The sequence below is a fragment of the Amborella trichopoda genome, chromosome 13 (assembly GCF_054954075.1).
Source record: "Amborella trichopoda isolate Santa Cruz 75 chromosome 13, AtrichopodaSantaCruz75HAP2 v2.0, whole genome shotgun sequence".
Classification (NCBI taxonomy): domain Eukaryota; kingdom Viridiplantae; phylum Streptophyta; class Magnoliopsida; order Amborellales; family Amborellaceae; genus Amborella; species Amborella trichopoda.
Genome location: NC_142348.1, coordinates 21614650 through 21641921, shown reverse-complemented (window position 1 = coordinate 21641921; position 27272 = coordinate 21614650). Strand labels below are relative to the sequence as shown.

General features: G+C 37.2%; 1 protein-coding gene across 2 annotated transcripts; it reads right to left on the bottom strand.

Moving 5' to 3' along the window:
* Positions 1-648: 648 nt before the first annotated feature.
* Positions 649-18153, bottom strand: LOC18433795 (FAD/NAD(P)-binding oxidoreductase). Of its 2 annotated transcripts, none has more exons than XR_016047303.1 (5): positions 17343-18146; positions 4375-4474; positions 4130-4225; positions 3926-4006; positions 649-914 (listed from the first exon to the last, which is right to left on the bottom strand). XR_016047303.1 is itself a non-coding variant. In XM_011624890.3 (5 exons), the coding sequence occupies exons 1-5, from the start codon at positions 17866-17868 to the stop codon at positions 852-854; spliced, it is 873 nt and encodes a 290-aa protein (XP_011623192.1). In that variant the 5' UTR covers positions 17869-18153; the 3' UTR covers positions 649-851. The 2 variants fall into 2 exon arrangements, 1 of the variants encoding a protein (XP_011623192.1); XM_011624890.3 differs by having other exon boundaries at positions 17336-18153.
* Between the last annotated feature and the right edge of the window lie 9119 nt (positions 18154-27272).

The following is a 27272-nucleotide window of genomic DNA, read 5'->3' as shown; positions in this document are numbered from 1 at the left end:
ATGGAAACCACACCCTTGCGGGATTTGCCTAGTGTTTTAAAACCTGACAATTTTCAATCCGGATAGCCAATCAATATGTGAAATAGATCAGTACCGAACCAATTCTAGAATAGTATGGATCCCAAGACCGATTCCACACGAAAAGCTCTATTTTTTTTTTTTTTTTTAAGCTTATCTAATATTGTCCTAGATCCCCTCTAAATCCCTACACTCTAAACCTCCAATTTAAATTTGATTTTAATTTACTTTTTTTAAAAAAAAAAAAAATTATCATTGATATGGGCAATTTGAGAATGATCTGGATAACCGATCCAACCTATCAAGATCAAGCATCAAACTGTGAAGAGAGATTTTAAAAAAGAAAGAAAAGACTTCTAATTGGACTGCCCGGGCATTTATTTGGGCTGGCCCAGCCCCAGGCCCAACCCAATAGATTCTTTTAAGCCAGGCTCGACAACCATATTTTTCAGGCTGGGGCTTCGGGGCCGGGCCTAAAAACGTTTTCAGGGTTTTCCAGGCCCCGCCCGGTGGCAGCCCTAGTTCCCAACTTTGTGTTGGAAAGCCAACTTGGGGTCCTAAGCAAACGTAGGGGCTGAAATTACAAAAGAACAGGAAATTTTAAGGAAGACATAAGGCCATATGTGCTAATTGCGGCAAGGGAAAACACAATATTTTTTATTTCTTAATTATTTCGTTCTCCCAGACCTCATTTGCCAAGGTCCTCTGCATCTCCTCGTTATGTTCCCTCACCCACAAAAATGATGGATAACATAAATCAATGAGGTTAAAAAAAGGAAAAAGCAAAAAGTTCCCAACAATATTGTTACAACAAACCGGTTTGCCGTGCAAAATTAGAAGCTCTTCAAGATCTTCTCTCTAGAAACCCCTCCTCTTACCAGAAGGGATATAACATCCTGCAAAACCACGTCGATATAGTCAATGTCAATGGCATCTCAAACTTGATTTTTCTACACTGAGTAGTGGACAGATAGTTATATCATTAGCCAATAATAAAGAACTGTACATTGCATGTCCCAGGGACCCACAGAGAGAGTTTGTAGTGCATTGATTATTCGACAATGATTCTCTTTGTCGGCTTCCTTCGCTACGAAATCATTTTTCAGGGAATGCAGGTTCTTGGTTTGGATGAACATTACTATGATGGTTGAGAAGGCTTAGAGTAGTTTTGAAGGTCATTTAACAAAGTTTTTTGACTTAATTTACAGTTGTATGATCAATTCAACAGTCATGTAGAAATGCTCCTAAGAGGCATGCCATAATTTCCTTTATTTATGCACACATGCACATATAGCATTTCAGTTTACAGTTAAATAGCACTTGTGACTTCCCATGGAAGATAATAGCAATCATGATTTACAAGGTGCAAGTAACTTATCAAAACATATCATTCGGGGATACAATTCATGAACAGCTACAAATAGCATCACAAAGCACAGCGTTCCCTCATGAGATACAAAATCAATTATCCAATTTTCTTTTTTTCAGAATGTCAACTGCTTATTCAAAACATTTTCACTATATAATTAGTACAATTGTGACCTCCCTATACCAATGGTAAATGGTATCATGGTATACAATCCCTTAGTTATATTATTTTATTCTCTTTTGATAGTTGAACAAGCTGATTTATTTAATCTAAAAAAAATGATAGAACATCTTATTGGCATGCTACAATAAGAACACGGGGTAAGCTTGTCTTAGTTCAAGCCTCCCCTAGATGGTCTTAGCATGTTTTCAAAAGCCTAGCTCACCAACTGAAGAACATAAAAATTATGATGTTTCCTAACCTTCAAACGGTACAGAACCATTCTAACCAAATCAAATTCAAGATCTAAAAACCTTCGTTCGTCAATCAAAGAGTTTCATGGAACCCAAATTTACAAGATTGCGTTTAAGATGTGCATACAAAGAAATACAAAGAACAGAATAACAGAGTAAGATCAAAGCACACAGCACACCAAAGTAATAAACTATTAAGAGCAGCAGCAAAACTTACAAGCATAAGCAGGAAGATTTAAGCACACCAAAACAGGAAACTAGGCTGAGAGGCTCTAAGCAGCACTATGCCTTCACAAACAACCTAAGGGGCCTTTTATAGGCACCGGATTTGAAATCCGAACTTCAAACCATAATAATTTAACAAGCTGGCCTGTACAGGTGCCCATTATGAACAGTAAAAAGTCGATAAACAGTGGACAGGTGGCCGACATGAACAGCAAAAAGTCGATGAACAGTGGACAGGTGGCCGACATGAACAGCAAAAAGTCGATGAACAGTGGACAGGTGGCCAACATCAACAGTGAAAGGTAGATTCGTCCTTATCTTGAGCAGTGATCTGTCCTCATCTTGACCAGTGATTTGTCCTCATCTTGAACAGTGATTCCATTATTTAATCCGGTGTCATAATCTAAAGGAAAGCCATCAGAATTATAACTGGGTGAAGAATGGTTGGACAGGCTATGTGAGGGTCCAATGTAGGTATCATATCCCAACATCGCAATTAGAGTTGCGAGTCTGACAATGTTGTCAGATAGAAAAAATAAAAAACTATTCTACATGGCTGTCAATGTATTCCAGTTTTTTCTTTCCACCCAAAAATAGTCTAATCGAACTGACCCATTCTTAAAAGTTGGTACCATCAAATCTGACTGTAGTGATTGGGATCTAGATGACTCCATATTTGATGCCAGTAGAGCCATTCTCTACTATAGTTAAGATCTGGTTACATCCTCAGATCTTAATCAACAATTGAGATCAAATTGCACCTTTTGATCTCTTCAAATAAAAGGTTTTACAGACACTTTGATTGGGGCATACAAACACTAATAATTCCAACAACTAGATTTTCGAATAAATACTTGATCGGCATCCAAAATGATATATATATATATATATAATAAAGAAAAAAATAAAAAAAAAACTCACCTCCATTGGCACAGATACTGCTGGAAGAAAAAGATCAGGTTTTAGGGCATGATGATGCCATCTAACCCAAAGGATGATGTCAGCCCTAAACACAGTTCTTGCACACTTTTTTAAGATCGACCCCTGCTACAGTACCATGCTACACTACCATCCTTACTGATCTTCAAAATTGGACTTAGCTTATTGGCCACATTGCTTAGATCCCTATCCAAAGTTATGGCATGCACAAATAATAAACAGAGACTCACTGCCAAATTTCAGAATGCTTGTTCCAAATAGTGACCACTCACCATGATATCACCTTCTTGTCAGGGGCATTTTTGTTATTGGATCTGAGGTACAGTTTTGCAATAACTAACATACAGCATTACAAAACACTGTGGATAACTAGAATTAAAAAACAGTTCCCCTGGAAACAAACCATCTCCTTGACCACCAGATGACATCAAGGGCGGCAACTTCTGGATCTCTACATCCGTAACAAAGTGCTACTCACATCAGATATCGATGTAACCATTATTTCCAACACGCCAACATGGCACATCACATCACCCAGTGTTACACATAGAACCCAATCCCATGCAACAATGACGGTGTACCGCAATATAGAACCAGCCCTTAACTACCCAACGCAACAAACACCAGACAACCAACCTAACCTATAAACTATCAAAATCATCCAAATGCATCCAGCCTGAAGTCAAGCAGAAATTGTAATATATAGCCCGACCTAAATCCTCTTTCTAGCATGCACTGATTGGCCATGGAAAAGACTTCACAAATCAATCTGATCAGTCATGCTTTGCTTAACTACCATCATTTATTTCACAAAAATCACAAGAATGTTAATTGTTCCCTTGATTTTCCAAGAACAAGAAGATGAGAACCTAAAACACAACAAGCAAAGAACTACAAAGCAAGGGCAAAACAATAATCTATCGAACTACGGATGGAAAGTTTATAGGCCAAGTTGACTGACCTCTGTCATTTGTTTGTGCCCGCAAAGCACTGCACCCGTTTCAAAAGGGTCTGATATCTGCTTGGCTCTTGCAAAAGCAGCCTGCAATATGCATCAAAACACTATCAGAAAAGGAAACAATTTCCTCCCAAACCAAATAGGTATGGTGGAAACGGTAATACTGGAATAACGTTGTAGTGCCTTAAGAAAATCGAAACCTGTTACCTGCACATAACCCCGTTCACCTTTCCAACTATCATCCGGTCGAGATAATACAGGAATAATTTTAATTCCAGAAGATTCCCAATGCTTGAACCTATCCTGTAAAACAAGAAAATATACAAACTTCATGCATTTTAGATCAAATCACTCTAAATTTTAATGGCTAGAAATACTATATCCAAACCAAGACAATTATTTTAACTCCTTTTATCATCTAAAACAATCAAGATTAATACCATCTTTCAGACCTGATAAGCCATTCTCTGAAGATTCCTAGCCCCATAATAAAGTCGCACATCTGGTCTCTTATCAGCATCAAAACCTGACTCTATAAGTGACCGAATTGGACTGCCCATATAAACAAAAGCTATTATTCAGTCATACGAATGAAATGTTCCAACAAAAGATTTTCTCAAACTATTTGTTGCACCAGTTACTGCACTAATTTACAGATTCCTCCTCGTACAAGTAACACATAGTACATGTAGAAGAAATACCAAACTGAAAAAGAGTAAGCAAAGATTTCTATGGGCCCTCAAGAATAAATAAATAAACAAACACTATAAACTACCACAGATAACGAAACTCCATAGTCAAAATGACTTAATTTCTCTCTCAATAGGTGTAATGCTTTTCTCTTTCATAATTCACAACCAAAAAAAGAATGACTTAATTCTTTGATCACAAAGGGCACAGCTGCACAACAAATGATTAATTATAAGTCCCAAAGTTTTCCAGTGAAATCCTAAAGAGCGTGGAAAAATAGCATATAAATCCCCTTGGAACAAAAGAGCTGATGATCATATCAAACATGATGGCGTGAATATTTGCTTTTATCTTGCTCCTATTGGCAAAGTCCTACTACGGAAGAAAGATTTGTTCTTTTGTCCGGCCATCAAGGTCCTAAATTGCAATCTGAGCATATGTGGAATCCAATTGAATTCAGTGCTTTAAATTAAAGACCAAAATAACTCGCTACACTAAGTTTATTCCATCAGCAATGGCATGTCACATAACATGATATAAAGATGCTATTTAGCTTGAAGGAGCCCGGGCTTGGTGGTTATGGTGTTGGGGGCAAAATGTATTTCAAGGTTGGGTTTGAGTCTGTGTTTATTGACATTTTATCAAGACTGCATTTACACCATGTTATTTTTTATAGCTTATTGTCTCTTTGTAATTATTTGTTGATGATTTTTCTCAATATTCAGTTTGGGTTTAGTGGCTTTTTTCTATATCTAGAAGTTTTGCTTTTTTTTCCTAGCTTTGTTTTAGTAAATTACTAAATATTTTCTAGTATAGGTTTGGGTAGCTTGACGAAATTTTCCAAAATGGGATGCTTTATTGAAGATTGAAGTTTGATTTGTTGCATCCTAGAATTAAAGCATACATACTCAAGAATGGTTCTAAATGGTTTTGTGAATTTTTCAGGTTTGGGTGTTTGTTACTTTAATCCTTTTGTTGAGTAGAGGTACCATTGACCAATGTCATCTTCCAATTCAAATAAACAAGTTGATCCAGGAAATGAACTATGCATCTTTGCATAATATAAACAATAGGAATAAGGTGAAATGCAAATTTTGTAAGATTATTTATAATGTCAGCATAAATTGAATAAAGAAAATGATGGATATTTCTCTATTGATGAAGGTGAGTCTGAGGTGGGCTCTAAAAATAATAGGCATAGAGGGCTCGGGTAGGAGAAGACTCGAGCAAAAGGGCCTCTAGATTCTTACTTTCCCCTGATCCTGAGGGTGCAGTTAGAGATAAGAAACAGGCTACAATCAGTGTTTTAAAATGCAGAATGCGGTTCCGATGCAGCGATGCGGCTTGATGCAGTCCAGTTGCGGGTGCATCACCCCGATGCGGTCAACAAATATAAAAAAATTCAAAGAATCTCAAAAAATAGGTTAATGCATGGAAAGAACGTGGAGGTGATTTATGTGATTGTAGGTATCTAATTTATTGGTTAACTCCAATATTATTGATTGTCAAAGGCTCTGAATCCCCTGATAGAAGAAATTAGGATAAGATCATAGAAACTGACTTTATAGCAGAATTCATATTATCAAACTTCTTCAAAACAATGCCCAAGCTAATCCCAATTGACAACCCAACCAACACCTAGAGCAAATCAACAATTTTTCCCCTCTTCGTTTGATCCAAAAACAGCCATTGTTTATTGTGTTTGGGGGGGCTTAGTTCCCCCCAAAATCCTTTCCCCCTCTTTTCAGGGGGGAAAATGACAACCCACGAGCTATGAGGCGCATATGCACTATGCACTATGCGGCCGCATATGTGGGCGCATCCCATCAAAGCGCATATGCGCCCCTACGTGATGCGCTTCAGGGCATAGTGCATTATGCGACCGCAAATGCGGCGATACAGCTGCATTTTAAAACAATGGCTATAATATAGAACCACTTCAAGAAGGAAGATAGGGGTCAAGTATGTCAATATATAGCCCGATTTTAAATGTCGATAGCTTCAATAGCTACCAAGTTATGTTGGAAGCAGTGGCATAGTTTAGGCTGTTTAAAGGTTCCTACACCTTATGAGCTCAATGAGCCCTTGATAAAGAAAGAGGTGGAGCTCACAAACAAGAACTTGAAAGCCCCACAAGGATGTATGGATTTACAATAATGGACAGATTTAGGGCTTAATAGGAGCAGGAGAGTATTACAAACTTTTTGGTGAATTATCCAATTGGGACTATGATCATGAAGTCAATTGATGCATCTAAGGAATCTCATATTACGGAGTTTTGCTTTTAGCATTGTAAGGATATCTTAGAGGACCTTGATAAGAAAGAAGAATCCAGACCCCTCTCGCCTGCAGAGGCAGAACTTAGACAATTAACCAAAGTGGAGTATCTTTCAACACTCAAAAAGGAAGAGATTTATTGGTACCAAAGGTCTAGAGTTACTTGGCTTAAATCAGGGGACCTAAATACCAAATTCTTTCATAGAATTGCAAATTGCCAAAGCCGTATGAATCTGATCCAGAATATTAAAGTTGGAGAATCGTTGCTTGACTCTGCTCCAGATGCCGAAGAGGCCATCATTCTTTACTTCAGGAACCTTTACTCAGTTCAAAACACACCTAGACCGAATATGGGGGATCTGAGCTTCAAAAGCCTTCCAATCCATAAAGCAAATTGGCTAGAACGACCTTTCTCAGAGGAAGAAATCGAGAAGGCAGTGAACGACTTGGCCTCTGATAAGGCGCCTAGTCCAGAAGGCTTCCCCATGGCTTTCTTCAAAACATTTTGATCCACCCTCAAGGAGGACTTCAATTTGTTTCTGGAGGAATTCTACAACCGGGGAAAACTTAATAGAGCCCTGAATGCTACCTTCATTGTAATGGTGCCAAAGGTAGAAGGAGCACAGGAAATCAAAGACTTCCGGCCTATCAGTCTCCTAAATTCCTCATACAAGATTCTCTCCAAAGTCCTTGCTTCCAGACTCAAAAATGTCCTCGACTTGATCATATCCCAATCCCAATCTGCCTTTATTGAAAACAGACAGATTTTGAACAGCGTGCTGGTTGCTCATGAGTGTATTCACTCTCGAATTAGACAGAAAAAACCAGATCAATTTTGATAATTTTCAAAATTGATTGGGAGAAGGCGTACGACCTTGTTGATTGGTCAATTCTAGAACAAACCCTGTGCAGAATGGGATTTGGCAAAAGATGGATAAAGTGGATGAAAGGATGCTATTCTAGCACTTTCTTCTCAGTCTTAATTAATGGATCTCCTAAAGGTTTCTTCCCCTCTTCTAGGGGACTGAGACAAGGCGACCCCCTATCGCCCTTTCTCTTCACTATAGTGGGAGAGGTCTTCAGCCAATCAATATCGAGGTTGTACCAAGCTGGGTTTCTATCTCGGTTCAAAACCAATAGAACGGGGCCTAGTGTAACACACATAAAATATGTGGACGACACCCTAGTATTCCTTGATGCAAATAAGGCTGAAATTCAGAACCTATATATCTTCCTCGCCTGTTTTGAGTTGGCGACCGGATTTAAGGTCAACATGACAAAATCCAAAATGATAGAGTTGGCCTTAACTCTTCATCAATCAGGAATCTGATAACGGATTGGGAGTGTCCAGTGGAGGAATTCCCAACCTTCTACCTAAGGCTACCACTTGGCCTTAGAAAACCAAAAAAACAGATGTGGGCCCAGGTCATCGATAAAATAGATAGAACGTTGGCAAGATGGAAAGGGCGATACCTGTCTATGGCTGGCAAGTGCACCCTTCTCAAAGCATCTCTGGCCAATACCCCGATTTACTTCATGTTGCTCTTTCAAATTCCGGCATCAGTAGCTAAAAGGATAGAACAGTTAAAGAGGAACTTCCTTTGGTCGAGTTCAGCAGAAACAAAGAAAATCCATCTAGTTTCTCAGAAACAGATTTGCTCAGACAAGAAGAAGGGAGGTCTGGGGATAAGAGACATTAGAAAACAGAATTGGGCCCTTTTGAGGAAATGGTGGTGGAGGCTAGCAAATAATGAGAATCAACTTTGGACACAAGTGATAAGAAGCAAATACAAAATCTCCTCTCAAAAGTGGCTGCCAAAGACTGATTCCTATTCCACAAGATCAGGCATCTGGATGACCTTGATTTCTATCCTCCCTTAGTTCAGAGCTAATACCCGCTTTCATGCAAGAGGGGGGAATAGAGTGAGAATCTGGGAGGATTTGTGGATTGGCTTTGCACCACTTAAAGAAAGATTCCCCCCTACTATTTGCTATCTCCAGCCACAACGACTCAATGATAGAAGTTGAAATGACCTTATCCGGCAACAATAGGACGTGAGGCCCATCTTTTAGAAGGTCCTTGAATGAGGAAGAACTCCTTCAATTTGCAACCTTGAGTTTTGAATTGAACGGACTTTTCCTACCACTATCAAGGACGGATTCCATCATTTGGTCCCCGTCAAGTTCTAGAAGGTTCTCTATGGCCTCCTTCTATAGAGTCTTGGTAGAGGCGACAGCCTCTGCTAGCCAATCCAATAGAGCTTGGAACTCTATAGCCCCACCAAGAACTAAACTCTTCCAATGGTTAGCATTCCAAGGGAACCCGCTAACCTTAGACAATCTCCAGAAAAGAGCATTCCAATTCCCTAACAGATGTATTATGTGCCTTTCTGAAGAGGAAACAGTAACACATCTGCTATTACATTGCTACTTCGCTTATTCTATTTGGAGCCAAACAACTCAGCTATTCGGACTCTCGTGGGTTCTTCCACATTCCGTCCAGGCTCTGTTATTATTGTCCTTTGAGGATAGCTTTAGGAAGTCGGGGAAAATTCTCTGGAAAGCTTCAGTAGCAGCTATCCTCTGCCACATATGGGGGGAAAGAAATTCCAAGATCTTCCGAGGGAAAATGAACACTCCCCATACCACCTTCTAAAACATAACGCCCTCAGTTATTTTTTGGGCCTCCAAGCACAAATTATTTGCGAGTACTTCTGCCTCTTCCTTTTTGAGAGATAGGACAAACCTTATTAACTTGTGTCATCGCCAGACCCGAAGCACCCCTCGATGGACTCCTCCTCCAGAGGGACAAGTAAAGCTCAATTTCGATGATAGCTCGCTTAGAAACCCCGGCCCAGCAGAAGTGGAGGGGGGGGTATAGGAACTTCGAAGGACAAGTCCTTCTCACCTATTCAGAAAACATAGGTATGCAGGACTTGCAAACTGCAGAAGCCAAAGCCTTGCTTATAGGGGTCAAGAACTTTAATCTCTCTTGGGGAAGAACATTATAAATTGAAGGAGATACCAAAAACATTATCAAGTGGGGATCTGGGTTTAGTCAACCACCTTGATATCTAAACAATATCTTTGATGAGATTCATCACCTTTGCAGGGACCTGGAAGTCACTTGGAAGCACACCCGAAGCACTGCAAACGAGACAGCAGACGCACTCGCTAACAGCTGATCTGTGTGGTTGTTTCTCCCCTTGTAACAAATGTTGTAAAGGGCCAAATCTATAAGCCCCATCCTTGCTTTTCTCTTTTCTGCTATAGTAACAGGTGTTTCTATTAGTCTTGTTAGCCTTTTCGGCTTTATGTGTGTCTGAGCCTGTATCGTCTGGTCCTCCTCTCAGGGACTATGACTCAACTGAGGTCCACAAGTGGTGGACCCAACTCTGTCGATGTAACTTCCTTTATTTCTTAATGTTAAGTCAACTTCTCTCTCAAAAAAAAAAAAACAAATCCAAGCGAGTCGATTTGTACTCACCCGAGTCACCTGAATTCGATAGCCTGATGAATTAATATATTTATAATTAATTCAATCTTTGACTAAATCAATCATAATTGGTTTCTATAAACTTATGTTTCTATGCTTTTTATATTTTTGGAATACTTTTTTCTCATCTTTTACATAATCTTGTCATTTGCCCCCACCCCCCACAAAACAAAAAAACAAAAAAAAATATTTTTACCAGATTCTCAAGATTTTCCCTTTTTCTTGTTTCTTGACTTGCCTGAGTCACTTGGACCGCCAAAGGCCCAAGATCCATGCCCGATCTGTAATTTTTTATCATTGATTCTCAGTATAGTAGACTAGTGTATAGAGGACATGGGTGACCAGTAAGTTATTCAAGTAGTTTTTTGAGAAACGGTTGAATTTATAAAAGAAGCACAATTACATTAAATTTAATTTAATTAGAGGCTGCCCACAAACTGGGTGCTCAAAGTACATAAAGGAAAGAGAAGATGAGAAAGGAGAAAACTGGGGTTTAAAAGAAAAGCAGTACATGTTGGGTAAACAAAATTAAACCAGTCAGTAGCTATTATACGCAAGAAAACCAAAAGAGGTCTTCTTCGGGGGCCAGTAGATTAGGCAATGCATGGACTTCTTAGTGAGGACAGCAGCTATACTGTCAAGTTCGGGCTGCTGCTTTGACGAGGCTGGGTCTTCTCTTGAGAGAAGGGTCTTCTTATGAGAGAGGCAGCAGCACCGTCTAGAAGCAGATAATCTATCTAGCGGTTGAACCGAAAGGGAGAAGAGAGGCGAGAGAGACAGAGAAAAGAAGGGAAGGTGGAGGGAGAGGGATGAAAGTATGAGAGAGAAAAGCATGCAGAAAAGAGAGGCGAGGGAGGAAGGAAACGAAACAAGGAAAAGCTCTAAAGTTAAAGGGGTTAAAGAGGAGGAGGATGAGAGATGGAGAGAGAAGAATAGCTTGGGGGAGAAGTGGGTAAGGTGAGAGGAAAACAGAGGAAGGGAGGGATGGAGAAAAAGAGGGGAGGGAACACAGTAGGTTACAAAGATTGGAAGACTTAGTAAGAGAGAGGGAAAGGGTAGAGAGAAATGGAAGAGAAGTAAAAAACTCTAAAACATTTGGTTTTCCAATAATAATATTTTTTTTATTTTTTCCTTCAAGTAGTTAAAGATATGGTTTCCATCAATATGGTGCTGACAATCTGTTGTTGGAGAAAAGGCCACACATTTGTTGAACACCCTGGGTGGTGCACTACATTGACCACATTCTTAAGGCAATAACTAAGTTGAAAGTGGTGGACACAACAATCAAGAAAGCAAGAGTCATCATTGTTCTTATATACAACTACACTTAAGTACTGCCATACTGGCCATGAAGAAGAAGTTGACAAAGGAAAATTTGGTTTAGACGAAGGGTGACAAGATATTCCATCAAGTCTATAATGGCCCAGAAAGACAAAGCTCACGGTTGTGCTTTCTTTGAAGAATGAACCAAGAGCAAGCAATCGAAGTATGTAAAGGGGACGAGAGTGGGTGATATTGTTTTGCAAACTCAGTTTTGGAATGAGGTGGTTTACTCCCTCTAAGCAATCAAATCATTGTCGAAGGCCATGCGCATGGTGGATTGAGAGAAGGAAGATATTTCAAAGAATTATGTTATGAAGGTTTTCAAGGAAGATATTTCATATTATGAAGGTTTCCATGGAAGATATTTCAAAGAATTATGGCTATGAAGAAATAAGGTATTGTCCTGTTTGAAGATTGTAGAGGATAAGTAGAACACCTAGGCTACATAAGACCATACATGCAGCAGGGTATTTTCCCAACCTGCATTGTTTTTGTATTAATATTAAAATTGATCCTAAGGGTTGGATCATGGATGGATTTTTAGCTTATGCAGCATGAAATTCAACTGCCAAGGCCTCAGGTGGAAGGCCAACTCCTTGCAACATTAGAGTTGAATATGTATACATTCTCAATGGAGTCATTTGGGATAGATATAGTCAAAAGGCAAAGGAATAAAATTATCCAAGTAATATTTATACATACCCATTGTGAATTTGTGATTTGAGTACTTTCTTGATATATATAATAGTATTAGTAGAACTAGTACTACATATACATTACCATCACTCTATAAGTAATGTACCTCTATGATTGGTCACACAGGGGGGAAGCGCCAAGCAATTTTAAAGATGGCACTGCACGTTTTGAATCTAACTTGTAGCTCATCTAGTTGCTAGAGCAACATTAGTTATTCGATAATGATAATTTTTTAACTCATTTCCCTACTAGTCCTAAGTCTTATAAGTCCAAATACTCCCTATTAGGGCATCCCTTACTTGTATTATATTGTTTTATATTTTTCTTTTCTTTTTTTGATAACATTAACTTTGTATTACTGAGAGAATTGCTTTATATTTTTCTAAATCATGCATTCAAGCACTATCCAACATATCCATACAAAGAAAAGAAACAAACTTTAAGCAGAAGAAACTAAACAATCTTGTTAACGTCCAGTACAATCAGCAGTTGAAAGAGGGGTATCGTTAGCATCATCCTCAAATCCGTTTCCTAACTATTTGCAGTCGGCTACACGAATCCTGGTCCGTTATTCTACTTTATCAAGGGTCATACCCTCAGTGAGGCCATAAATCGCCATATATTTTCTTACTACTTCCAACCATGTCCTTTTGGGCCTACCCCTTGCTCTTTTTTAGCCTTCTACTTGAACCAACTCGCATCCCTTAATAGGTGTTGTACTAGGTCTATGCTGCACATGGCAGCCTCACCTAAGTCTACTTTCTCTCATCTTATCACCTATTGGAGCTACATTTAAGTTATCCTGAATGTATTCATTTCAAATTCTATCCTCTTCTTGTCTTGCCACTCATCCATCTCAACATCCTCATCTCAGCTACACTTATCCTATGGGCATGGTGTTTCTTAACCGCCAACCATGCCACGCCATAAAGCAAAACTAGTCTCACATCTATCCTATAGAACTTCCCCTTCGGCTCATTGGTATTCGTCAATCACATAAAACCCCGGTTGTACATCACCTCGCCCACTCAGCTCTAATTTTACATGAGACATCTTCCTTGATCTCTCCATTTTCCTGGATTATCGACCCAAGATATCGAAAGTGTGCTCTTTTTGGTATATCTTGGCCGTCAATTTTACCTACTTCATCGTCTCTACTTCGATTATTACTAAACTTTCATTCCATATACTCTATCTTGGTCCGGCTAATTTTAAAACCTTTAGATTCTAGAGCATCCATCCAAAGTTCTCACTTTGTGTTGACACCGCTTCAGGTCTCATTGATCAAAACTATGTCATCTGCGAACAACATACACCACAGCTTATAGGAGCTTAATTAAGCCGTCAATAACTACGACAAAGATAGCTTAATATATTTAAATAGAGGGCTATAATATATTTAAATAGACCTTATTATTGTCAGAGATATGAATAATTCTGCTGATGGGTTGGTCAATGTTGGAGATGATGTAGTATTCCCTAGAACGTTATAGTTGAGGCCAAGTTTGTGAGGCTACATGAAGCTCATTTGGCCCATTACATTATCTAAAGCTTCAAACTAAAGCATGAGGACATTACAGAAGAAGGATGATAGAGGACGCTAACTTAATGGAGACAACAGATGAACTATGATACGTCGAGGAGGGGGAATGACTCTAATGATAATGGCTTGCATTATTAGATTCAGATCACATGTGCAGCTGGTGACGATGATGAAGATGGTGAAGCACCTAGTGGTGGTGCTGATGACAGAACTCATTTTACAATTTGAGATACTGAGATTTGTTGTATTATTATGTGGTTTTTAAGTCTTTTGACTTATATGACTTTCTGTTATATTATGGTCAAGGGATGTTATGTATGGCATGTCACGACAAGTTAACAAAATTGTAACTCTTTAATTCATAAAATGTCGTATGATTGAGTCTAAAGTGATTGTCATTGTAAAGTTTTAATAATTAAAGTTTCAAACTAATGTATGTGTTCAAAATAGTATGGCGCGACAATAGACACAAAAAATTAAAAATAAAAATAAGGTGCCTCAATTGTGAGGCTGGCATTATAAAACATTGTGTGCTATGGAAGACGAATGGGGTGGAGTATCATCAACTCAGCCAGCTAGAAGTATCCTAGAGGTCTAGGGTCCTTCAGATCAGGCTGTAAAGTCTCCTTTTAACTGTAATAATATCTTCCATTTACTAAATTCCAGCGCACGAAGAAAATGAAAATAACAGCAAAAGAGAAAAGCAAGACCCAAGAATCTGCTAAGTATACAGGTCATTGATAGTGTCCCAACACATGCTCCTGAAAGCTACACAGATGTGAGCACCACTAGCCTGAGGTATGATTAGAAAAAGCATCAAGCCAAAAGTGGGAAGATTTCATCTATGACAGCAAGACTTGTCCAAATAAACAAGGTAGAGGCTAAATGTAATCTGAGTGCAGATCAAAATGAATGTGTAAATCAGGTTCATGTACTCTTAGCTAAAATATTGGAGAAAATTAGATGACATACAACAATAACGTAAAAGATATATTAAAAGGAAAATCTGTAAAAGTTTAGAATTTATGAAGTCTCTTACACCTCAGAATTAGCTAAAATGCTTCCCATGTATGACTTAAAATGCAAACATCAGCACTAAACAGTTACTAAATGAACTATATATTCGAATAAAATTAAAAATATAAGTCAAAAAACACCCTTGCTTCATGTGCTGGTTCAGAACTTTTCCTTGGGTAAATGACAAAGCCTACACCCATGGCGTGCTGTTTAAATCAGTTCTTGGCATTAAAAACATATAACCAAATACTCAGAAATAATTGGGAAAAAGCATAAGTACTTCATATCAACATTATCATCTGTTTGTGGGCAAGCCACAAAAAAATCTTCTCCTTAAGCCTTTCATTCCTAACGCTACTAGATCCAAGGGAGCACAAGGACAGTAGACAAGGGGACCCATAGCCAACAATCAGAATTCTTGCACATAGTACAACAACAACTCCCAACCTGTTGAAGTACTCAAGCAATTCTTGTATCATGAAGCAAACCTACAGCATTGAACATAAATTAAAGGAAACCTAATTGAGACAAAAACATCCCTAGAATTTATAGCAACCTCCATGAGTCAGGGAGGTACTATTGACATACAAATTCCAAATCCATTCAATCCAGATGAACCCAAGCATGCTCCTTGGTAAATATCAACATCCATAAGCTTCCTCTAGATGAATGATACAAGCCATACCAACTTTGTATAAAACTAGCTAGAGTTCATCCAAATTCTACCGAGCAGTCATAAAGCCCTCTTGTCTGGATATAAAACTCAAATGTACCCCTTGTTGCTAACACCCCAGCCATAATCATGTAGAAAACCAACCAGCGTAAGCATCAGATTAGAATCTCTTAAGGCCATCAAGATCGACACATAAGGAATAAGCGAAGAAGAAAGAGGTGTCACCATCCTTGCAAAGTGTCTAGGTCAATCAAAGAAAATCTGAGAAATTACCATACAGCCTCCCAATTTGTGTCCTTGATTACCAAAAAAGGCTAATGGGAAGGCATAAGTCCAACTAATCTCACCCTCCCAAAGGAGGAGATTGCTCTAGCAAGTTATTCGACCAAGATGGCTAACTTCAATAGCCTCTAAACTCCCCCACCTCTTTGTACTCTCTCTCCTTATATTAATACAATGTTAACTTTTTCTCAAAAAAAAACTTCAATAGCCTAAAAATATCCTAGATGCTCTGAAATCTATATAACTTATCAAACCCATCATGAGCACCATCAGCACCCTGCAACCCCAATGTACCAGCCGAACACATGCTTCTAGTTAATCCCTTACAAGGATAAGTTACCCTGAGGCTTCTTACTAACTTCTCAATTGCACTCCTTCCCCTCACACACGTCAGTTTTTCCTTGATTAGCCTCTCTAAATGCTCCTTCTATCATGGGATTCCACATCAAACAAAACTAAAGGTGTTCAAAACTCTAGCACATACATCAAAGTCAAAAAATGACACTCATGACGTTACATGAACTTAGCAAAATTTCCGTAACACTTTAAGAAAATTAATCCCCAACTCCCATGAAAGGAAAACCCATATATAAGCTATATGTCAAGGTGAACGAAGTTATTCGTAAGTAACAGATCCAACAGTCACCCAAAAAAGTGGCAGATCCAACAGTATAATTCTAGAAACTCCAATGAGTTTTCTCATACTAATTGTCATGTTCTTGGTAATAGAAGTATCCGTTTCCATATTTCATACGATGGAATTCAAGTTCTCTCTATGGAATTGCCATCATTTCCCCAAACTTTAGACAAACTATGAATCTACTGCAACCAAATCATAAATTACGAAAGGGAGATTAATTATCACAAACCCACATAGACAAACTCAATTGAGAGCCTACCCAACTTCAATAAACAACAATAAGATTCAAAGTGTGTTTTGAGGAAAAGAAAAAAGAAAAAAAAAAGGAGACAAAAAGACACATATTTCAAAACTTGCTGCCACTAAAAACATTACTGACCTATCTCTTAAATAATTAAAACTCGATGGATTCAACTATCTGCAGATGCAGATTACAAACACCTAGTAGGTTGCATAGAGACAGGGATCCCATAAAATATCATATTTTTTCAGTTTAGAGAGAGAGAGAGAGAGAGAGAGAGAGAGAGAGAGTGAGGGAGATAGAGACTCCAGATTTTGGATGTGGAAACTGGAAATGCGTGTGTGCGTGTCTGTGTATTTGAGAGAGAGATATAGGGGGGCCAAGACCTCGACATTTTGGGGGTGAGAGAGGAAGGAGGGCAGCTATCAATTTGTACAATTGGAATCTCAATTGGGAGGAAATGGAGGAAAGACAGATCCTTGCTACAATTATAACTCACAATTTTAGAAGTGAGAGGAAGACATAGGCAGATCACCTGATACCTGTCCCAGTCGCAAATATGAACACCGATGGAAACTCTGGTGTGGGCTCAATCTCAGGTATGTTAAACCCCCTTCCCATCACAGGACTCAATTCCACCTCCTCCCCCTCCCTCATCGCACATAGCACCCCCGCCGCAGACCCCTCCACACTCTTCACCAAAAACTCCAGCACCCCTTCCTTCGCAGCAAGTGCAGGCGGTGAAGCGATAGACAAAAACACCGAAGGCGACGGCTCGCTCGCAGCCCGTGCCTGCAAGTACTGCCCAGGCATCGTATACGATGTGCCCAGCGAAGGGGCATCACTGATGTCCATCGTCAAATGGAAGATAGACTCTGCCGCTGGGCATATGCGGGCGAGCTTCGCTACAGACCATTGTTCTTGCTCCTGCTGTTGTTGGGCGACAGCGAAGAGGCGTCGACCATGGCGGGGTACCGACAGGCGGCGGAGGAGAGAGAGGCGAGGCATGAGGAAGGCGGCATGGGAGGAGGAAGAGAGAGCTGGGGCAGAAGAGAGAGAGAAGGCCATTTTGGTACTTGGGGATTTATGGAGCGACAGAAGCGTGTGTTGTGTTGGTGAAGGCGCGCCGACTTGGTCGTCACTCCTTTTTTTTCCCAACTTTCTGGATTGGAAAGATGGGGCAAAAATGAGCCACCCACCCCCAAATCGGTTTTCTTTTTCTTTCTTTCCCCCTCCTCTTCTTCAATGCTTCATATCTTTCCGGGGTTTCCGTATACATGGACGCCAAGCCCGCATATGTAGAAATACGGGCCTCTCAATAAATCCATGGCCACGTATTAACATAGAGGTAATGAATATAAATAAAGGTCCAGCAACTTTAAACAATCCCGCATCTCCAAATAAATAAATTTTAAAACCCAAAATAATAATAAAATATTTGGACTGGTTAGCTTCCATCTAATTTGCATAAAGATGGACGCTTCACACTTTTTTTTTGGACCGCATATGTAAAAATGCAGTCCAACCCGCATGAAACAATTTGCCCCGTATAAAACCTCGCAATTCCGTCCCACATAATATTTTAATTGAACTTTTCTTAATATGGTCCATCGGCCTTTAAATAAATCTCCATTCTTTTCTACCTTATATTTTTAAGGTCTGTCGGGTGTACTAAAACCTCCCAATTGCCGTCCAGCGTAATATTTCAATTTAACTTTTTTTAATATGGTCCCTCGGCCTTAAAATAATTCTCCATCCTCCCTTATATTTTCAAGGTCCCTCGGGTGCACTATTTCAGGGTTCCAAGGCATCGGCAGAAAGAAGTTAGCGGTCCTTTTTATCTCCCACGTGTTTACGTGTGTGAATGGAGGAGATGGCTATAATGTAGACCCCTTATTTACGCCACTTACGGCCTATATATTCTTGGAAGGGTGCGGTTTGTATAGAGCCTAGACTCTAAACAATCAAATTAGAACCTACCTCCAAATAGTATCAAATAGTATCAAGAAATGTGGTTTCAATATTGAAAATCTTTGTGATAAGTTAAAAATATATTCACGTATCTATTTATGAAGCTCAAAGCTTCAAAAATAGTGTAGATCGACATATTTATGATATCTTGAAAATTGACAGTCCAAAACTACGTTACAAAACATGCTATTTTCAAAACTTGCAATCCATTTTCTTCTTATGTCCATGCACCTTGATGTTGAGATGATCAATTTGAAGATATTTGGGTATCAAAACAACCTCTTCTAATGAAATTTTTGAGATAGGTTTAAATTTGATTGTTTAGAGCCTCAGCTCTATATATAAACTTTTCCCTTCTTGGAATACCTCTTGTAGCGGCATTGTAACTTGTAGCGGCATTGTAAAGATTATTTGTAAATTTGTTGTAAAAATGTTATAAAAGATTTAAACTTTGGCTAAATCATAAGAAAAATAGTTTGATAAGGTGCAGCCTAATCCTCACCAAAGAATTCATTGAAAATTGTAGTTCAAGTATTGAAAAACCATCACATCGATTATATCATATTATGGTTGTGAAAAAAATAAAAACAGACTTTCAAACTCCTAAAAAAAAATAATATAAAATATTCAATATCTTGATAGGAAAGAAGACAAAACCTATCCATGCAGTAAAAATTTTATTTATACAATAATTTAATGCATTATATTACAGAGTATGTACTATATATTACCTATTACGTAATATATATTATCTTATATTACTAAAAAATAAGATTAAAATCATAATATAATATAATATAATATTATATCATATAATGTAATGAAATTAAAAAATTCTTAAAATAATGAAAAAATAAAAAGGAATAAATAAAAATTATAACATATTGAAATAAAATCTTAAATTCATAAGCTAATATTATATTATATTATATTATATTATATTATATTATATGATGTTATCTATAACTTTGGTGTTCTATTAATATAATCATTTTTCATATTATTCAATTAAAACTTCTTATAAACAATAAAATTTTAGTTTTTCTCTTAAAAATAAGTTCTTTCGTAATTTAGAAATACATTGTAAATTTTATTTAAAAATTACTATGAAAAGTGCTTGCTACATTAAGAAGGAGCTTCTTTAAAAATAAATATATATTTCAAATTTTCAATTAATATAGTATTATACTTACCTAACAAATTTGATGTATAATTCTTAAAATTGATATTTTTTTTTTTTGAAAGTTCCCTTATGACCGTTGCCCTTGACAGCCTTAAAAAATAATAGGGATTACATGATTTATCATTACATCGTCTTTTGCAAGTACACCACCTCATGCACAAAACACCGAAATTTCAATCATATCTACTAAACTTAAAATTTCAATAACCTTTCAATATTATGCGTCTCAAAACTTCATAATCCATCCCTAACGTGTATGTAGATAAATTAGGCAAAATCTAATCCGAATGACAGTTACATATATTATATATTACATATTATGTATTATGTATTATATATCATGTATGATATATTATATAGTATATAGTATATAGTATACTCTTATATATTACATATTATATAATGGAAAAGGTTTCCAAACGCCTATAGGCGAATATGAACAGTGATTTCACCTACCCCCTGTCCACCATCCACTTAATTTGAAAGAAATGAAAGGTCGTGATAGCCTCAAAAAGCATCAAACCTAACATATTTTCAATCACTGCCCTCCCTCCCACGTGAAGCTCAGCGAACATCTCTTTCTTTTGCTCGCCCTCTCCTCTCCTCTGCTAAAGGTCGATTCTCTCTGGCTCACCCTCTCTTCTGCTCTGCAAAACTTGCATCTCTCTCGCTCGCTCTCTCCTCTATGACTCTCCTCTCGGTCGCCCTCTCCTATCTCAACGAAGCTTCTGGCAGCAACATACGCCACCCACACCAGGCAAAGTTCTTCAACATCAATCGGGTGAGTGACCTCTAGATTGTATCCTCATTTGTATAATTCTCTTTGCTAGAAACGAAGTCACAATTTCTAAATAAACTCCAACCCCAAATCAAGATTAAAATCCATTTTTTAAAAAAAACCAACTCAATTTTTTAGTAGATCCCAAATTTAAGAGTTTCAATGAAACCCTACATGTTTTTCCTAATAATCACCAAAAACGGGAGAGGAAATCATAATCACATAAATTGGAAGAGAAAACTACATATGGGAGAGAAAATTTTCAGTTTGGTTAAAAATAAATTACGTGATTTCAGATTATCACAATTTGAATCAAACCCTTACCATGAATAAACCCCAATATTTTACTTTGATGGCTAAAATAATGCCAAAGTTTGTTATTAGATCTCAAAATGGAATTTGTGAATGAACCCCTCTGTTTTACAGTGCTAGATGCAAAATCAGTGAGTAGAAAAAAAATTTTACTGAATAAATCACCATAGGAAATGCTTAAAAGGTACTTATGAGAGAGAATTTTTTAGAGCATTGTGTGTTCGTTTGAATGAGATCATTGTATTCAAGGTTTTGGATTTTCAGAATATGAACAGTAATTTGGTGAGTCTTTTAGTTTTATACCTTAATGCATCTTTTTTCTCATTTTTAGAATACAAACAATAGTTCTCATTTTATTTTATTTTTTGAGTATTCGTGTTTGATTTTATTTATATTTTTTATATATGAAATCTATAAATGAGTTGTTAATTAGCTAAACTTTATGAGTTGAAGTTGTTATTACTATCATTAGTACTATTCTATTCCTTTTTCAATGGAATTCAATGTTCTTTCTTTTAGATTATTACCTTTCTTATTTTAGGGGGCATGGAAATGTTCATTTTTAAACTCTTTGTTGAGAGTCATCACAATTTTGCACTTTTGCATATAAACTTGTAATTATGATTTGAATTTACTTTAGAAGGTACTTTTTGTGGGTATTCTTGATATCGTGTTTTGAAAGGTATAGGATCTGATACTAATCACACCATGTTATTTGGTGTTTTTGATGTGAAATTAGTAGCATACCCATGATACAAAACTAAATAACTGCTCCCATTGCCCAATTGATTGTGTCATTCACCTGTGCTTTTAAATTACCTCCTAATTATGATATTTTATGACACAGTTTTGCTTCTAGACTATCACATGGTTAATTGAGATTAAAAGGTCACTTGAATCTTAGACAATCCTACTAGGACATTAGGTTTATTGGACATGATCCATATGTTGTTTGATGATATTCCAACATACTACTGTTGAGCAGGAGAGCTTGTTCGCGACGTTGAATTACAAGAGAGTAACGAATTGTTTTTTTTTTGGTAAATCATCCATCCATCATGAAGTTGTTGTTAGTTAAGCTAAATTTTATAGGTTGATGTTATTATTACTATCATTAGTACTATTATGTTCATCTTCCAATGGAATTCGGTTTTTTTATTTTTTTTTTATTTTTACCTTGTTTTATTTTAGGGGTATGAAATTATTCAGTTTCAAACTTTTTGTTGAAAATCTTCGCAATGTTGTCCTTTTTGTCTTTGAACTTGTAATTATGATTTCAATGTACATTAGAAGGCAATTTTTTGTGGGTATTCCTGATATCGTTTTTTTTTTTTTTTTTAAGTAAGATTCTTTTGTCATACTGATATGTTCTCCTACTTACTTCTCATTGTTGACCATATAAACCGAACAGGTATACTATGCGTGTATCATGGACGCCTCAACATTAGTATGTCCTTCCTCTCCTGTCGACATTACTAGTTCAAACAATGGGCATGAGTCGGTGCTCAGACTATGATAGATAAAGCTTGTCATTATTCTCCGTTTGATGAAGATATAGTTGCAATAGATGGAGAAGGAGATCCTATACTTATAGATGCATAAGAAGCCCTAGCAAGAGGTGTAGGTATCGAACCCACAGTAGGAATGGCATTTATCGACGAAGATGAAGCTTATAATTATTATAATAAGTACACAAATTTGATAGGGTTTGGTATAAGAAAGGGAAGAACCATTTGGAAACATGGTGGAAAATTGGTCATATTATGAAATGTTGTAAGCAAGGTTTTCGTATAAGCAAGGTTTTCGTAGTCAGATGTATGGTGGGAGTGAAAATGCTCGGCCCCACACAAAATATGGATGTCAATCAAAGATCCACATTAAAAAGAATGAGAAGCAGAGATGTGTTATTGCGAAGTTTGAAAAAGAACATACTCATATTCTCACAATGCCCAACAAGACTAGATTCATTCGTACTCATCGAAAGATAACAAACACAGTGAAAATTGTGATTAACACATTGGAATCTTCTATGGCTAAGTCTAAGGTTATGATGGATTACCTTATCGAAGGGGCCGATGGGCTAGAAAATGTTTTTTTCATTGAGAAAGACCTTGAGAATCATATAACTAGAAAAAGAAAACAGCTAAAAGGGAAATAAGTTACCGTTGTTATGAGTTGGTTGCCTGTGAAGAAGGAATTGGACCCTTCCTTCTTTTATAGATTTTGACTTGATGAGGTGGGGAGGCTGATCAGCATTATATGGGCTGATTCAAAGTCTATATTACCATATCAATATTTTAGTGACGTAGTAACCTTTGACACCACGTACCGAATGAATGAATTCAGTATGCCCCTTGGCCCAATCCTTGGAGTTAATCCTCACGCTAACATAATTTTTCTCGGATGTGCTCTCATCTTCAATGAGACTACATAAACCTTCATTTGGTTATTTAAGAATTGGCTAGAGGCAATGGGAGACCCCCAACCAGGTACAATTATCATTGATAAGGCTTTAGCTATAACGACTGCAGTTAAGATAGTTTTATCGAATACTAATCATCACTATTGCAAGTGACTCATCATGGGAAAGTTTAAAACACATCTAAGTATTGTTGAGCGTGTGCACCCATTATTCTTAGAGGTATGCAAGAAGTGTATTACAACCCACACAATTGAGCAATACAAGGCCAATTGGTTAGCTATGATTTATAAATATGATCTTCAAGAGGAAAGTTAGCTCAGTGGTTATATGGTTGTCGCACTTAATGGGTTGATGCATACCATACATCATCGGTTCACAGCCAGCATGAAAACCACATAGCAAAGTGAAACGTTTAATCGTCATTTAAAGATGTATATCACTTCTGGAATAGGTTTGACAAAATTCATGAATGGTATTGAAAAATTGCAAAACAAGAAGTTCATCAAAGAAAAAGAGAAAGACAATAAAGATCTTACACCCACACTTAATTTAAAGACTGTTTTTTTTATCGAGGAGCATGCAGCAAAGATATACATTTAGAAAGTTTTTGGAAAGTTCCAAAAAGAGGTGGTAAGGTCCTCAAATTGCTTTAGCAAATTAATAGAAGGCAGTGATGCATTTACCAAATATAAGGTGGAAGACATTCGTGGTGTGCATATCCCTCAAATGATTACATTTATTGAATTGGGGATGAAGTGTATATGCACATGTCAGTTCTTTGAGCGTGTTGGAACCCCTTATTCATATATGCTTAAAAGTGTTCAACATGATAAATGTATTGAAGATTACATCTAACTACATTTTGAGCCGGTGGACAATGAAAGAGAAGAAAGGGTGAAAGACAAATGTAGTGGTAGTAGTTCAACTTCATCTAAATTTATGAGGTTCATTTGATATCATGAGCTTTATGACATTGTGAGAACAATTGTAAAATCAGCATTAGAAGGTGATGATCTATTTGAAAAAGTGAAGTTGGGTTTATGCAAGTTAGCTAAGGATGTCAATACAAGAAGAGAGCATCTGTCGAATATTCGTGCACCATCACCTTCCACTTATTGCAGTGTCGCTGAAGATGAAGTATGTGACAGCACTATAGATCAGTTGCTGCCTCCCCCCTTGTACTTGATCCACCATGTGCACGAGCAGTTGGACGACCAATGACTAAAATGAAAAAACATTCATAGGAGAAAGGACAAAAGGCTTCTACACAAAAAACACAGTCGGAGGAAAGGTCACCCACTGGAAGGAAGTGTAAAGTTTGCAATAAGAGTGAGCATGACAGACGTAATTGTCCGGTGAGGGCGCGTGAGATGTAAGTGTTTGTTTGCTTTATGTTTTGGACATATTAAGCATAACTGTCTTTATTTAGCTTTAGTTTTCATTTATCTTCTGCTTTATGTATTGGTCTGACAATACATCTTTCTCTTACAGAGCCATTGAGGACCTCGAATCGAATTGAGGTCATGGCAAATAAAAGGGCTGCAATTGCACAGAGGATATGACAAATTGTGGGACTGCGTTCACATGGAGGATATGACAACTTGCATGGCTTCATTTGCACATATGCATAAAGGATTTTTTGTATTGACTAATTTTTGAAATTTTGGAGTTTACACCCCTTTTTGTAATTGACTTTCGGGGTTAAGTGAATATTGAATAGTCATATAATTTTGGGGCCATGTAAAAGACCTATTTATGGGATATGTAAAGGACCTATTTATAGGGGCATGTACAAGACCTAATTATTGGGGCATGTATAGGACCTATTTTGGGGTCATGTAAAGGACCTATTTTTTGGGTCATGTAAAGGACCGATTTATGGATAGTGGAATCCATTTATAATGAAATGTGGGTTTACTTGGATGTGACCTATTTTTGGGGCATGTAAAGTACTTTTTGTAAAGGCCTTATTTTTTCATGTATGACATTTAGGTATGCAAGGTGGGTCTACATGGATAGTGAAATGCATTTATATCTAGATACTTCCCACTTTATTTGGTATATTGAGTGTTTGATACATTCATAAAAATTTTATTGCATTGATGTCTTAGGGTGAGTACTAGTGTGTTTCTAATTGCACTGATGACTTCAAAGATGATGTCATAGCTTGGCAATGACCAGAATCCTACTCAAGGGTATGCCCTTTGGGGAATTAATTTTTTGACTCTCACAGGTATTATTTTTGGAACAACACTATAACGAATGGACTTTGTTTTTTTTACACCAAATATTTTGGAATAAAACAACATTGAGATTAAAGACTTTCAAAGTTTAATGAAGTCAAATTTCATAGTTGCAATAGATAGTGAAGCAAATCCTATACTTATAGATGTAGAGGCAGACCTAACAAGAGGTGTAAGTATTGACCCGCAATTAGGAATAATATTTAGTGAAGATGAAGCTTATGAATATTATAATAAGTATGCAAAATAGTTTTATAACCATCACGGACCTGCTTTGGATAACCAGTTCTCTCTTATAGGTCTTGGATTGGAATGATCTCTCCCTTTCTCTTGTCTCAACCAAATAAATGAGCTTATATTGTTTAATTGTAGCTAATAATCGGATCTCTCTCTCTCTCTCTCTCTCTCTCTCTCTCTCTCTCTCTCTCTGTGTGTGTGTGTGTGTGTGTGTGTGTGTGTGTGTGCCTCAAAAAAAAAAAGACAAACTAAATAATACCAAAAACCAAAGAATTTCATTCACAAAAGATTACCATTAATTAAACAACAACCAATTACAATCATTTACATACCACTGAAAAGATACAAGGAGGTTAAACACCTCATTAAATAGGAAAAAACTAGATACAAATGAAGCTTCAAAAAAGATAACCCAATTGATCTGATTCAACCACCAACAAGTAATTTATTTCTTTTTGCTTCTTCAAGTTTCATTCTTCCATTCGAATGATGCAGCAAAAGCCGTCCTCTTTGAGCATGTATTCAAAAGTCTTATTGATCTTTGAGAATGGGATTGAATGTGTGATGAACTTATCCATATGACGTGTACCTTCTTCATCTATTTGTCGACAATAGATGGAAGATCAAAATGTGGCTTATAGTTTCCAAAGAATGTTCCTTTGAGAGTCCTTTCATTGAGCACATTCATAGGGTGTGTCTTGAACACTGCATCCTTGTGAAGAACCCCAATCCCTAACAACAAAATTCCAAACAATAACAATATTCAATAAAAAAATTTCTATCTTATGTAATCAAAAGTATACATAAATAAATACACAGAAGGAAAATTATAAAAACACACTGAAGATTTGAACTATTCAACATTCACCCATATTGTTTAATTTAAGTTGTTGATAGAAGCAAACAGGTAAGGCTACTTACAAAGAACTGTTGAAATAGATTGATACGTTCCTATTGTAGAACTTGCTAACAACTGAAAAAATTTTCTTACAACGGAGAAACCTTACTGATGGAAAGCCCAGATTTCCATATTTAAGTTATTTTACTGATTATAGCTTTCAGCACACCATTGTATTATTTGATGTCTTTTCCAATTGCCACCATTGACAATTGCACAAGTAATACCACTGACACTTATTATCAAATGCCTTGGGTGCCTACTACTAGGAGCCATGGGTTGTGAGACTGTTATCAGAAAATTAAAGGCAAACATACTTTCAAAAAAGTGTTTCTATTGATCTAAATCAAAATCACAAGAGGAGTCAAACTAATATCCAAAATCAAGCAATATATCACAAGAGCATATGATGTTTATGGTCATAAAAG